Below are 13,403 nucleotides of genomic sequence, written 5' to 3' on the forward strand. Positions count from 1 at the left end.
AACACTTTCATCCCCTTGAAAACTAACTTCCACTTCCAAAAGGCTCCCCCAAAAAGGCAAACTGTGTCACAGCTCATTTCTTTACAATTTACTTGCTATAAAATTTAGGAATATAGTACAGTATCTAACTGAGTTATACTCTATTCTTATGATCGTATTTCCTCTAATAAAATTAATTTATTATATTCTCTGAAGTCTTGCTGGTCTTAACTAATGATCTTCTGGTTTGTACTAAAGTGTAAATATACTACTTTCATTATGAATATTGGGGAGATTGTAGATGAAACTGGCAACAAAGTCAGTAGAAAGTAAATCAAATACATTACAGTTACTTGAATGTCCTATCTAAAGCATTAAGCAACCTAACACCAAAGATATTCTTTGGTTAAGTCCACAGTTTAAAGTGCAATAACAAAGACTTGGGCCCTTTAAAATGAGAAATTAAATCTATTAAAATACATCACTCTTTTTGATATCTTCTACTATAACCACCATCACATTTACCTAATATTACCTTAAATGTAAAGCTAAAGTGAATATGCATGCTTTGTCTCATACATGGTCAATACAAAACTCAGTTCATCTATGGTACTTACTGATGCAAAGGCGTCTCTCCAGTGGGTGTGTACGGGGTGTAGGGTGTGTAAGGTTCTTGAAGCTCTGAGGCCGGGGTCATAGGAGTCATAGGTGGGGCATCATATTCAGGAGGGGGTTCATCCATACGGATGCGTTTCCCCCCTCGGCGTAACATCGTCACCACCTGAAACAAATTGGACAATATTAACACATCTGTAACACCAAAAAACTTTGGGGATAGACTTCAAATAAGTAGACTAATATGTATAACGTATTTTTTATGCAAGATGTCATGTTTGGGGGTCCAGGAAGTACAGGTCCCCCTTCCAAGCCAGACCTCAAGGTTCAACATGTATTCATCTCCTTTGAGGGTGATTTATGATGACTGAAGGAAGCCAAGGGATGTTTGAACTATCTTGAGTAAATTACCACAGGATAATGGGCCATTGTGTTCTTGCTTGTAGATCAGTGGTGCAAATGTTATTTCCAATAGAAACAGACTGTACATCATTATAAGCATAAAATTGAAAGAGTTCATTCCTAACACTTCGTCTTTTCAGAAATGATAACATTATGGAAAGTGCATAGCCTATTTCTCTGGAAACAAAACTTTCTTACATTATCCTGCTAAAACAGAAATTTTACTTTTTGAATAATTATTGCATTTTTAAATTGAAATATTATTCCTAAGTTTTAGTGCATTTTATAAATTTCTGATGTTCATTTTGTTAGCAAACAATCTAACCAACCACACCTAACCTATGGTATGCAGCCCTTACCCTAGTGCATGATATTAATTCATAAACACTGCATAGGAAGCATCAGTGGGATTACAGTCACTGTATTTTACTTTTGTGGTCCTCCACCCAAAAAGCCTACTTTCCCACTGTGGTCTCCTGAACTGTAAGATTTATGGGTGAGGTCCAATTTCCCAAGAAATAGTCATTTCAATTTCTGGAATAGCATAAAGATTTAAAAGCAATGATATTAGCAGTTTTGATCACTGTAAGAAAGAGAACCACACAGATAATGTTTATTAATAACAATTTTTAACTAAACAATATAGAAAAGGGTGTATATGACGCAATACAGGTGAGATAACAAAAAATTTACCAAAATAAGATGAGACATTTACCAATATGTTTTTATGCAATGTTTACTACCAACCATAAAACCATATACGTACTACAAAAGGTAAATTTCTCAAGTTATCTCACCTGTACTACATCACAAAGTACGTACATACACACTTTTTTTTTCTAAGTCAAAAAATTTCAGTTATAAACAATATCTCTATGCAGACTTCCAAAGAATTATTGTGGTTTATGTTCTGTTTTCTTCCTCAACTTGTCCAGCAGTCTACAAATGTATCAAAAGTTTTTACTGTTATTGTAAATACTATGTATTACTTTGAATGCAGAGTGAGAGGTTACGACCTACTTGGAGGAAGGGGGAAGCCCTTCCCCTTGCCAGATAGAGTCCAAAGTTACTAGGTAAAAATAAGTCTGGTTAGCTGATATTCCATTTGAAATGTTCTGATGGTAAATTTAAATAAGGCTGCACAAAGTAATCATTTGTTAATGTATTTTTTGTACCCAACAATATATAAAAGGGTGTTGTCTATGTTATGCAGTACAGGTGAGATCATTTAAGATATTTACTTACACAATGCAAATTTTATTAACTTTGCTTTGTTTACATGTTCATTGCTGTGAGGTTGGTAATACACAGTAAATTTTCCATCTTGGTAAATATCTCAAATTATCTCAGGTATATAGTAGGCTAAACAGAGTAGGGAGAAAGGGATATTAAGTGCTACTTGGGGAAACGGGGGCAGAACCCCCATCTCCCCAGCCAGGTCAGGGCATGACACCCTGAGTCAGATTAGGAAGGGAAGGTCTGGGTAAGTCAGGACATATTATTCAAGGAAAGGTTAGATTTGGCCTGTTATCACAGTCGGATTTCTCACACCTACCCATCTCCCTACCCTGCACCCACTCCATTATCTCACCTGTAATGCACTACTATAGAAACACCCTTCTATATTGTTTAGTCAAAATATAGGTATTGATCAGCGACTTACACTATCTGTGCAGCCGTCTCCTTTACACTTACCGCCCCCTGAGCCCTCATTCTGCACTCGCTCCTAAACACCTAGCCTACTATCAATCTATCCAGTAGGGTAGAATATCACGACAAGCCAACCCTCAACACGGTAGACGGGTCTTATTCACTCGATATTTAATTGGTGAAACATGAATACAATTGCAACTCTAAGCATACCATTTAAAAGACTGAAGTTTCGTCAACATATTGTGATATATGAAAGCCCCATACGAACTAAAATAAGCATGTGAGCTCTTCATAAAATATGTTTTCAAGGCAGTTTTGAAATCCAATATGGCGGTTTCATGGCACTGGAGGACGGTTCTCATCAGTGACGTCCACCATCTTTCCCCAGCCCTTCCCAGCACTCATTTGAACAATGTTAGCGTATGTATGTAACGTTTATTGATCTTACTCAAGATTGCAGTTGTAATCAGCACAATAAAACAACATTTTGTTGCCTATATTAGTGAAAGTATGAAACTTGTTATTCCCGGGGTTATGGTTGGAACTGAATTCATTCTTACCTTGTAATCGGCGGTTTTTATCCTTACTGCCATCACAACTGAAACTCCACAGTGCTTATTTGATTGTTATTATACACATTTTGGTCTCAGTTCACTCCACATTGCACTTTAAACCCGTTGCTGTTCCTGGTTTCTAAGCGCGCGCGCCATAAACACAATTACGAACAGCAGACGACGACAGACGACGAAACTGCAAAGTTTTTATTCCCTAAACTGTTTACTTTACTCGTTATTTAGTTTAAATTTACTTTGTTATTTAAAAATTTTGATTTAATTCATGTATATTATCAACCCTTTTTTGCAACCAAATTACCCCGAAAAAATTACAGATATTTCTAAAGTAGATAAAATCAAATGTTTCTAACGTTTTTCGTACATCTGGCTGCCGAAAACCATAGAGGAACGAATACGGAAAAGTGCAGAGGAACGACTACGTTTTTTTTTTTTTTTTTGCTTTTTTGTTTTTGCTAGCACTTTTCATTGATTTCAGTCTTTATTAGGTTTATTTTGAATTTCTTTAATAATCGTATGCCAGAAATAAATGTAACCTTTAATGTTTGCATGCTTTAATGTTTGCATGCTAAGAATGGCAAAATCATCGTTGCCACATTAGTGGAGGCTTCACACATACGCCGTTACCATTATATAAACTGTTTCCATGAATTCTAGTTGTCATAGTAATGCAATAATGATAAAATTGCTTTAATATTTATGTATATATACTTCCAATACATAGCCTAATTTCACCAATTTCAACGGTTTTGTGTGTAGTCTTATACCCAGTTTGGAGGGTCAACACATACCGAATGGCAACAGAGAGAGAGAGAGAGAGAGAGAGAGAGAGAGAGAGAGAGAGAGAGAGAGAGAGAGAGAGAGAAAGGAAGGGAAAGGCGAGGAACGAAGAAGAAAAGGGATGGCGGTGGGGGGGGGGGGGGGGGGGGGGGGGGGGGGGGGGGGGGGGGGGGGGGGGGGGGGGGGGGGGGGGGGGGGGGGGGGGGGGGGGGGGGGGGGGGGGGGGGGGAGAGGGTAGGTGGAGCTTTATACACGTGTTCGTATCCATTTCTGCATAATGGAGTTTTTGTCTCTTGGTACAAGGACAAGTGTCGTTATTCTTTACGATTAGTGATTCACGATACCCTTATAAATTACGGCACTGGGTGTAATGCACTATAGCAAAATCTCGTTCTGTACGAGTGTTCGTTACAGAAATAGGTATTGCCCAAAAACAAAACGTGCTTGCACTGTCTCTGAAACCCATAGTTAGACATTGCTGCTTAGTTGTCAATCAAGTTTTTATAACCAAGTATTTTTTACAAGCTAGCTATTGAATAAATATGTTATTGTTATAATACAATTAAGTTTGTTCATACTTACCCTGGCAGATATATATATAAGCTGTATTCTCCGAAGTCCGACAGAATTTCAAAATTCGCGGCACACGCAGTGGGCGGCCAGGTGGTGGTACCCATTCCCGCCGCTGGAGGCGGATATCAGGAAAACTATTCCCATTTTCTATTCATATTTTATCAGTGCCACTGTCTCCTGAGGGAGGTGGGTGGGCACTTTAATTATATATATCTGCCAGGTAAGTATGAACAAACTTAATTGTATTATAACAATAACATTTTTGTTCAGAAACTTACCTGACAGATATATATATAGCTGAATCCCACCTTCGGATGGTGGGAAGAGACAGAATAGGATTTTTGGGAAACTAAATTAAGTTGATGATATACATCTTGGTTCCTCACCTGTTAGCATAGCCGACTTCGTGATTACTGTCAACTAAAGTCTGCTTCGCGTTACTAGAGTTGCCAGCGAGGTAGAGACCTGTAATGCTGGTGCGCTCTAGATGATCTGTCAACAGGGGCGTGACCACAATGTGACTAGACCATATGACCATACTTCTGAGGGCAACGAAGCTAAAACCACCACCTGACCTAACCTATTAAAGTTAGTTCCATAACTTCTAGGCTAAAGAAAAGGAACGCGCCTCAAGCGACCAACCCTTCAAAGTTAAAAGCACACCTATCCCTTTTCTATAGGATAGGATTCGTGTTGCTTGCTGCCCCCAATAATATATCTACGGATATGTATGGTCCTAGCGACTTACAGATCTCAAATGTCGTCTTCACATCCTGTCGGGAGTGTGAAGCGAACACAGAGTTTGCTTCGCTAAAGCGTGGCACCCTCAGGATATTTACTGAGTGTCATGCTCTGTTGAAATGCTTCCGAGGCCGCGCCCTCACCTCTTGAGCATTCATATTAAGAAAAAATCTCAAATCTTTATGCAAACATAATGAATGAGACTTCTTAAAAGAACTCCTTGACTATAATGCCAGGGTGTTCTTGGACATAAACCAGTCCTGGTCTTTTACGGAACACCGCAGATTGTCCGTTGACCTCGACTTACTATAGTTTTATTAAGATAAAACTTGAGAGACCCGACAGGGCACAGGACTCTCTAATGCCTTTGCCCAATAATTTGTGCCATACCCTTGGTCTCCAAACCTTCGGGTCAAGGGTTAGACAGGTTTGTTTCGTTCTTATCAAGAACGGAAGGCTTAGAGGACAGACCGCATTATGTCCTTTAAAGCTAAAACCTCTGATGATAGCTAAAAGCTCACTAACCCTCTTTGCCGTGGCTAGAGCGGTTAGAATGTTAGTCCTTTCTGGTCACGTGTATTAAGTTCGCAGAAAGGATAGGTTCGAAATGCTTTTGGCATCAGAAACTCAGACTACGTCTAAGTTCCATGCCGGAACCTGCGATCCAGAGAATTTCAAGATCTCCCCAGACCTCAAAAGATCGTGAAGCTTTGTTGTTTGACAGAACCGAATCTCTGAGCCTAGAGGCCGTCAACAACATATTTGCATATTCTAACAATAGTTAGGACTTCTATCTTATCTCGTACTTCATACGGAAAGTAGAACCATAAAGAAATTCACAGAGGTCGAGTTGGAGGAATAGTAATTTCCCTTCACTATCCAGAAACGGCCCGCTCCGATTGAACACTGAAAATAGGCAGCACTGCTTTGCCTTGGCCAAGAGACTGCCATTAATCTAGAAGATCTTATCGCTTCTCGATAGTCTGAACGCCTTCAGACTCAGAGAGGAGAGATATTAGATACTTCACTAGGTGACGAAGTTAGATTACACCGATTCTCTCGGGAAGGGTCTTTGGACAATTCTCTGAATTACCTGACCTCTGTGAATCCAACCTCTTAGAGGCCAACATGTGGCGACTAAAGCTAATCCTCTAGGATCATGAATAAGGGAACAACTTAAGAGGAAGCTCCTTCGTCTTCAAAATTACGAAAAACTTAACGAAAGGACGCCCTCAGTCTCTCCTCACTTTCGAAATACTTCTAAGTGAGGATTACTCAGACGTCAGTAGTTGTTTTGCCTTCGATCGAGAAGACCCGCACGGACGTGCACTAGTTTAACGAACCTCTTGAGGACCGTTACGTTCCGTGGCCCAAGCCCATAACCAATTCTCTGTTCTTGAGCTATGAAAGAGCTGAGAAATTATCCGAGATGATTTGGGCCACTCGATCCAAACTCACCCGTTCGAGGAACTGGAGAGCCGACCAAACTTTGGCTTCCAATTCTTTCAGGACAATGTGCCAGAACATCTGTTCCTCTGTTCGGATGTCTGGCACCCTCTCGCTATCACCCGCCCAGGTGATCCTCAAGCCGTTGAGAGAAAATTAGAATTATTACAAGATCTTTGATGTTATTCCAATTTCTTCGTGAAAGGCAAAAATTGTAGAGGTCTGAAATTGCTGTTTATTTCAGGGAAAACAAGCTTCTCCAGCGAGGAAATGGTCCCCAGCAAACTCATCCATTCCTCACTCAGCCTGCTTCCTTCCCTAAATAAGGCTGCACTTTGCATAAGCAGGAGAGCATTATTATAGTGCTATGCCGCGGTAGATTCGTACAGAGATCTGTTACCGTGCGGTAAACCCGCACCGAACAAGTATAAGAGATATCTTGTTGAAATTTTCTAAGTAAACGGAAGGCATGTTCATTCATGATTACTAGAAATTTCCTCAACCCGAGGCTAAAATCCATGATTGTAGGGCAGAGAGACGCAACCAAACCGCGCATGACACCGAGCTAGCCGGTACTGCGTAGATCACATCACAGTAACAGCAGCCTTGTTTCATCGTCTCGCACTATCTGCCTGAGTTGCCAGCTACTCCTTTTACGAAGGGATAGGTATGAAATTATCGAGGCAAAAGGAAAACTCTCAGCAGGCATATTTAAACGAAACAAAATTCGCTAAATACAGAATCTGAGTTGGTGTTGTCGTAACAATACCTGAATAGTTATTCTTACTCCGAAAACTCTTGGAAGGTTGAAGGGAGTGTCAAATAAATACATTAAGAACACAGTTCTTTCGGGCTTCTATCCGCAGAGGTAAATACGATATGCGTATATGACTTGACCCATGCGTTAGCAAAATGACGCAAAGATAAACTACGTAAGTATTGTAGTAATTTGAACATCGAATTCTCTACTACATCTTTCCTCGACGAGGAAGAGAGAGAAAGGAAACGACTGTTCACGTTTCTAATGAATGAGACTTTTTAAAAAGAACTCCTTGACTCTTTGCCAAGAAAGGAGTAATATTCGAATAGAGATCATCAAGAGAGAACCGAGGATCGAAAAGGACCGTTCAATGTTCTTATGATATTGGACATAAGACTTCCTGGATCTAGTCTACAAGTCTTTTTCTTACTCCCCGGATGAGCCTCTGAAAATGAATGAGAGCTCTTCGAAATTTGTTAATGAGTTTATCCACGTTAAACGATAAAAACGTTAAAATCTATGTCAATGAGAACTACCCCATTTATGAGGGGTCCCCACTTAAATGACAAAACGTTTAGTATCTTGACAATGGGGAAAAGAAGTTCCTTACTAGACAAAACTATTAGCACTTTGCTAATAGGGGAAAACCCTTTACCATGACCGAAAGTCACCCAGGAATCCGAGTATATAATCTTCCCGATTCTCAGAGAAAATCGATGAAGAGGAAAGAGGGATCGAAGAAAAAATTCGGGTATGTCTCTCCGCTAACTCCGAATCCTTTTTTTTTTTTAAATTTCTGTAAAGGAATGTCCTGTGGAGAGTCCTGAAAAAACCTCCTCTTGACGAGCGTTTATAAAAGCGTCAAGCGTCCTAAGAAACGTCCTGAACAGCAAATAAAAAGCCTTCTACAAGTCTTTTCTCTCGCAAAGCGTCCTGCCGAGCTTCCACCGAAGCGTCCTGGCGAATGTGCACAAAAAGCGTCCTCAAAAGCGGTCCTGGAAAGCGTCCTGGCTGGAGCGTCCCTGCTTAGCGTTGCCTGCTGAGCGTCCTCAAAAAACGTCCTGCTTAGCTACGAGCGTGTCTGAGCAGAGAACACCAAGTCTTCTGAACGACGTTTCAGAGAGGAACTCGTTGAGCGCCCTGATGCATGCAAGGCCCGCCAAGAGGCGTCCTGGCGAGCGACCTTGCCAACATCTTCAATGTTATGACGAACCGCGTTTTGCGTATGACGTTGAATATTTTTAAGGGACGTCCTCATGCGAGTCTCCATGGAGAGCCGCACGCTGCTCCTGAAGAGTGTGAACACTAAAGGAAGACGTATGGCTTTCGTCTTCCGCAAGGTGCTTGCCGAAGCGTCCTGGAGAATCCTCTCTACTTATAGGACGTCGAGCACCTCCAAAAGCTTCCTCACGTCTAATTGCCCTTCTTATGCCGACCAGAGACATAAGTTGTTTGACTGTGCAAAGCAGCTTGCCGGCCGTCAAACTTATCAGCTTGCTTTTCGAAGTAAAGCGAACGTTACGTAACGTATACGGAGCGCCATGAGGAGAGGAGACGAATACTGAGTTGCTCCTCCAAAAGGTGGAATCAAGAATGTCCTTGATTACCAAATTCTTTTTTGGAAATGCTAGCGAGGTTGAAACAGCTCTAACTTCATGAGCGTTCACTCGAGGCGGAGGCTCAAATCACTTCCTGGCAAGATGAATGAACCTCCTTAATAATGTACAAGTGATATATACATGAGCGTTCATATACATGAGCGTTCACATAGCGTTCACTCGCAGGAGGCTCAAAATCACTCTTCTGGCAGATGAATGAGCCTCTTTAAATAATGTATAAATGATGTATACATGAGCGGTCACTCGCAGGAGGCTCAAATCACTCTTCTGGAAAGATGAAATGAGAGCCTCCTTAATAATGTATAAATGATATCATGAGCGTTCACTCGCAGGAGGCTCAAATCACTCTTCTGGCAAGATGAATGAGCCTCCTTAAATGTCCCTTAGAAAAAGAGCCAGTGCATTCTTCTAAAAGGGTAAATGTGGTCTCTTTACTCCTCATCCTCTCGTGACGAGAGAGAGGACGTGAAGCGTCTCTTCTCTAAAGCTTCTTTAGGGGGTGCGAGTCCTTCCGAGAGCCCCAACCCTGTGTGGGGAGGATGCCTCGGAGGCCGAGAAACAACCCTTGAAGCTTCGTGCACGTGCTCGATCTTCGGCAGCCTGGGAAGCGACAACAGGACCTGCCGAAAGGAAGCCAGATCAGCATGAAAAACCCCGTAACCAACCCTCTTCGGCTTTTGACATGCCCTCTCCCTGGTTTCTGGGAGTCCGACAGAGGTCTAGACTAGGAGGCGTTATGGGGGCCGATCTGACGTTCCCTCCTAACGAGAGAGAGGACGTGAAGCGTCCTCTTCTCTAAAGCTTCTTAGAGGGCGCGAGTCCTTCCGAGAGCTCCAACCCTTGCGCGGGGAGGACGCCTCGGAGGACGAGAAGCAATCCTTCAAGATTCGTGCGCGTGCACGATCTTTAGCAGCCTGGGAAGCGTCAACAGGTTCTGCCGAAGGGACGCCAGATCGGTGGGGAGCCCCCGTAACCCTCTTGCAGCTTTCGACATACCCTCTCCCTGAGTCCTGGGAGTCCGACAGAGGTCCAGGCCTAGAGGCATTATGGGGCCGATCTGACGCCCCCTCCACAACACAAGGGGCACTACACTTCACAACACTGATTGGAGAGCGAGCACTTTAGTCTAAGATTACTTGATGTAATCCTCTAGCAGACACTTCTTCTAGGCCCGTAAGCCATACCACAGGGTTAGGCAAAATAAAATCTACAGGAGGATAGAAGGTTCATTATTTCTAACTTCTGTTTACTGTGGAGGAAAACTCCTGATTCTAACACGCTCTAAAATGCGTACATGAATCCTACTTCTTCCGTAATCAGTCACACATTACACTAATTACATTGAACTTATGCAAAGAAAACAAGTAAACGCCATATACACTAAGCGAGTGTCTACCGAAAGTTCCGGTAGCTTCACCATCCCCCATGCAGACAACAAAATCTGAAACTAGGCTAACTAGCCTCAGACATCAAATGCAATGAAAAATTTACGATAGCGTATGCCTAGCCACAAATCCAAGTCAATAATCGTAAGAATAATTAGGATACTTAAGCGGCTAATGAAGTTTCAAAATCCTAGGCGGAGGTCTGTAAACAGTTGTTTACCGACCGGCGACAGAAAAAATATGAATAGAAAATGGGAATAGTTCCTGATATCCGCCTCCCAGCGGCGGGAATGGGTACCACCACCTGGCCGCCCACTGCGTGTGCCGCGAATTTTGAAATTCTGTCGGACTTCGGAGAATACAGCTATATATATATCTGTCAGGTAAGTTTCATGAACAAATTGTATTTTTCTCAGTCAAAACATATGCCCCTCAATGCTAACTTTCCTCTTTTAACGACTTTCTGGTCATTGCAAATTCGGCCCCATAATTTCTTATGGTGCGAAAACAGACAGAGGCCCATGGACCGAAAACGATTGCGTCACACTACGGCGATAATCCAGCAGTAAAACATCTTCATATATCCAAAAAGTAAATAATAAAGATATATATGCGCATCACGATTATAACAATTACATGTACTATAGCTGATAACAATCTGCATGAATAACTGGTAAACTGTTCTGCAATGACAGTTGAGTATAGCAATTACTTACAATAGGTACGAAAGTCAAGATGTCGTGACGTCATAATACAGAACTTAAAAGAACTTTCTAATTCAGAAAAATAATTACTTAAATTTGAGTCAGAGTCGAGTTACTTTTTCAATAATGAATATTTTCAAATTAATCATCATAAATATGTAAAATATTGATGTTTTACTACTTATTTAAAAATTAGCTAAGAGCACGCTTCTCGTCATCTTCTACCAAAACAGCTGTTTACTCCTGGCTTGTTGTTGGTGAGAAATCGTGTTTCGATTGTTGTGATAAAAGTGCTCCAGCGTCTGTGGGTACAAGTGGTGTGCGGATTTACCACAGGAAATGGAAAGTTTGTTGACACAAGCGACTCCGTAAACATCGAGATGGCGTCAATCTTCGAAACATTTTTAGTTGTAAGTAAAAATTTCTAAAGCGTTTTGGTGAGATTTCCACTGCCGTGGGCGCCATTTTCAGTACCCTCTGTTTAAATCTTAAAATTTGGCCTTAATTTCTAACTTTGGAGAAAATACTTACTTCGAAAGGAGAGTAGAGGTCTTTAGCTCCGTTTCTCACCAACAACAAGTCGCGACTGATGCCCATCTCGGGTGTCAGGACGCGTTATAATGTACTTTTTCGGAGGGTGGCAAACATTGATTGTAGGTGGCCTGGTTGGCCTGCCGTGGTAATCTACCCTAGGTAAAGCGTCCTCAATTCAAGTCTAGTCTGGCCTCTAGCTGTTAGCCAAGGCTTAGATTAATAGCCTAACGGTACTGTGCTTTGTCTATCAGTAGCCTAGCCTAGTTTGAGAACATCTAGCCTAATGCTTCACCTAAGGCCTAAAACTTGTTGGTAAAACTGAAGGCTACTACTGCAGCCTGGTTCCCGTCTGCCGCCTACCGATATAGCCTACCTAGGTACTACTACCTATGTACCGCATTTTGTAGGTGTTCTGTTTTTGCTTAGCCTATGTATTTTGTTCATGTTTATGGTACCTATTTAGGACTACCGTATTTATTTATAACAAGTTCATGTTTACGGTATTTAGTCCTACAGTTTTCTTTTATGTCATTGGTATGTTCATGATCTTGACCCCGGTGCTGGTAGCCTAGTACCTAGGTGCCTACTAGCCTAGGTACTAACCAAGGCGTCCATTTTAAACGTAAACCGGTAATTACCGAATAGAACTTGAACGCTTGTAGTCTCTAGCGTTACCAATAACCCTAACTTCACTTCAGCAAAGGAAAATGTGATATAAAAGCAAAGAAAGGCGTTGCAATAGGAAAAATCAATACCCTTTCATCCCGCGACCCAAGTTGCAAGAGGGACCGCCGTCTTTACATAGAATTTAATAACAACATTTATATTAACATAATACCTTTCATACAAAATCCAAGACTATCGCCGCATCTCTAGAAAAAAGTGCTCACCTATTAATGGCCGCAATCCGTCAAATCTAAAGAAATCTCCGTAGGAAATCCAAATCTGTTAAGATCACTACATCCAGCCTAGACTCCGAAACCAGTCAATACAAACAATCTATGACGTCACGAAAATTGGTTCGCGCCTCGCGGAGAAGCATCAACATGTGATATAAACTAGATATGTTTTTTCCTACGACTCTTGTTACCACGATGACTCCATGTTCGAATTTCGAAGCGCTTGATCTAAATAATTTTGAAATACTAGAAGCCTTTTACTTTCTCGTAAGTGTTCCATAAATGGCTCTATTGAAGTTTGTGTCAGGTACCAAATCTTATTTGTTTTGACATAAACACATCCTTATAGTCGCAGGATTCTACAGACAGTATGACAAAATCACACTTTTATTTTGAAGTCTCTATGAGCTCGCAAAAATCCAAATGAACACAGAAAATTCAGCATTTAAATTACAGCTCCAAATTGACAAATATGCTCATGAAACTACAAAGTTATATTTTATATTAAAGAAAGTGTAAATAATAACTAGTATGAGTCATTCAAAAGCCAATAGAAGATTTTCTTTGACTCTTGAAAAAATAAGCGTTTTAAGTTGCACTTTGAATGACGATTGAAATTCATACGATTGTCAAATAATTCTTATGTAGAGACATGATCATCCCTTTGCCTAGCTTTGATGTTATTCGGAGTTTGATAAATTATTGCCGTAGTGCGTGCCTGTGTTGAATAACACTAAAAAA

The 13,403-nt window shown here is 41.1% G+C and overlaps 1 protein-coding gene across 3 annotated transcripts in view; it reads right to left on the minus strand.

The window, feature by feature from the left end:
- LOC135206733 (cohesin subunit SA-2-like) overlaps positions 1-12,798 on the minus strand; it is a 307,211-nt gene extending 294,413 nt beyond the window's left edge. For all 3 annotated transcript variants that reach the window (XM_064238201.1, XM_064238204.1, XM_064238202.1), the window contains exons 1-2: positions 12,654-12,798; positions 597-760 (exon numbers count right to left, since the gene is read on the minus strand). In XM_064238201.1, coding sequence (XP_064094271.1) covers positions 597-751 — 155 coding nt within the window. In that variant the 5' untranslated portion in view covers positions 752-760; positions 12,654-12,798. The remainder of the gene's footprint in view (positions 1-596; positions 761-12,653) is intronic.
- Positions 12,799-13,403: the final 605 nt, after the last annotated feature.

This window comes from Macrobrachium nipponense, chromosome 31 (assembly GCF_015104395.2).
Source record: "Macrobrachium nipponense isolate FS-2020 chromosome 31, ASM1510439v2, whole genome shotgun sequence".
In the NCBI taxonomy this organism is placed as follows: domain Eukaryota; kingdom Metazoa; phylum Arthropoda; class Malacostraca; order Decapoda; family Palaemonidae; genus Macrobrachium; species Macrobrachium nipponense.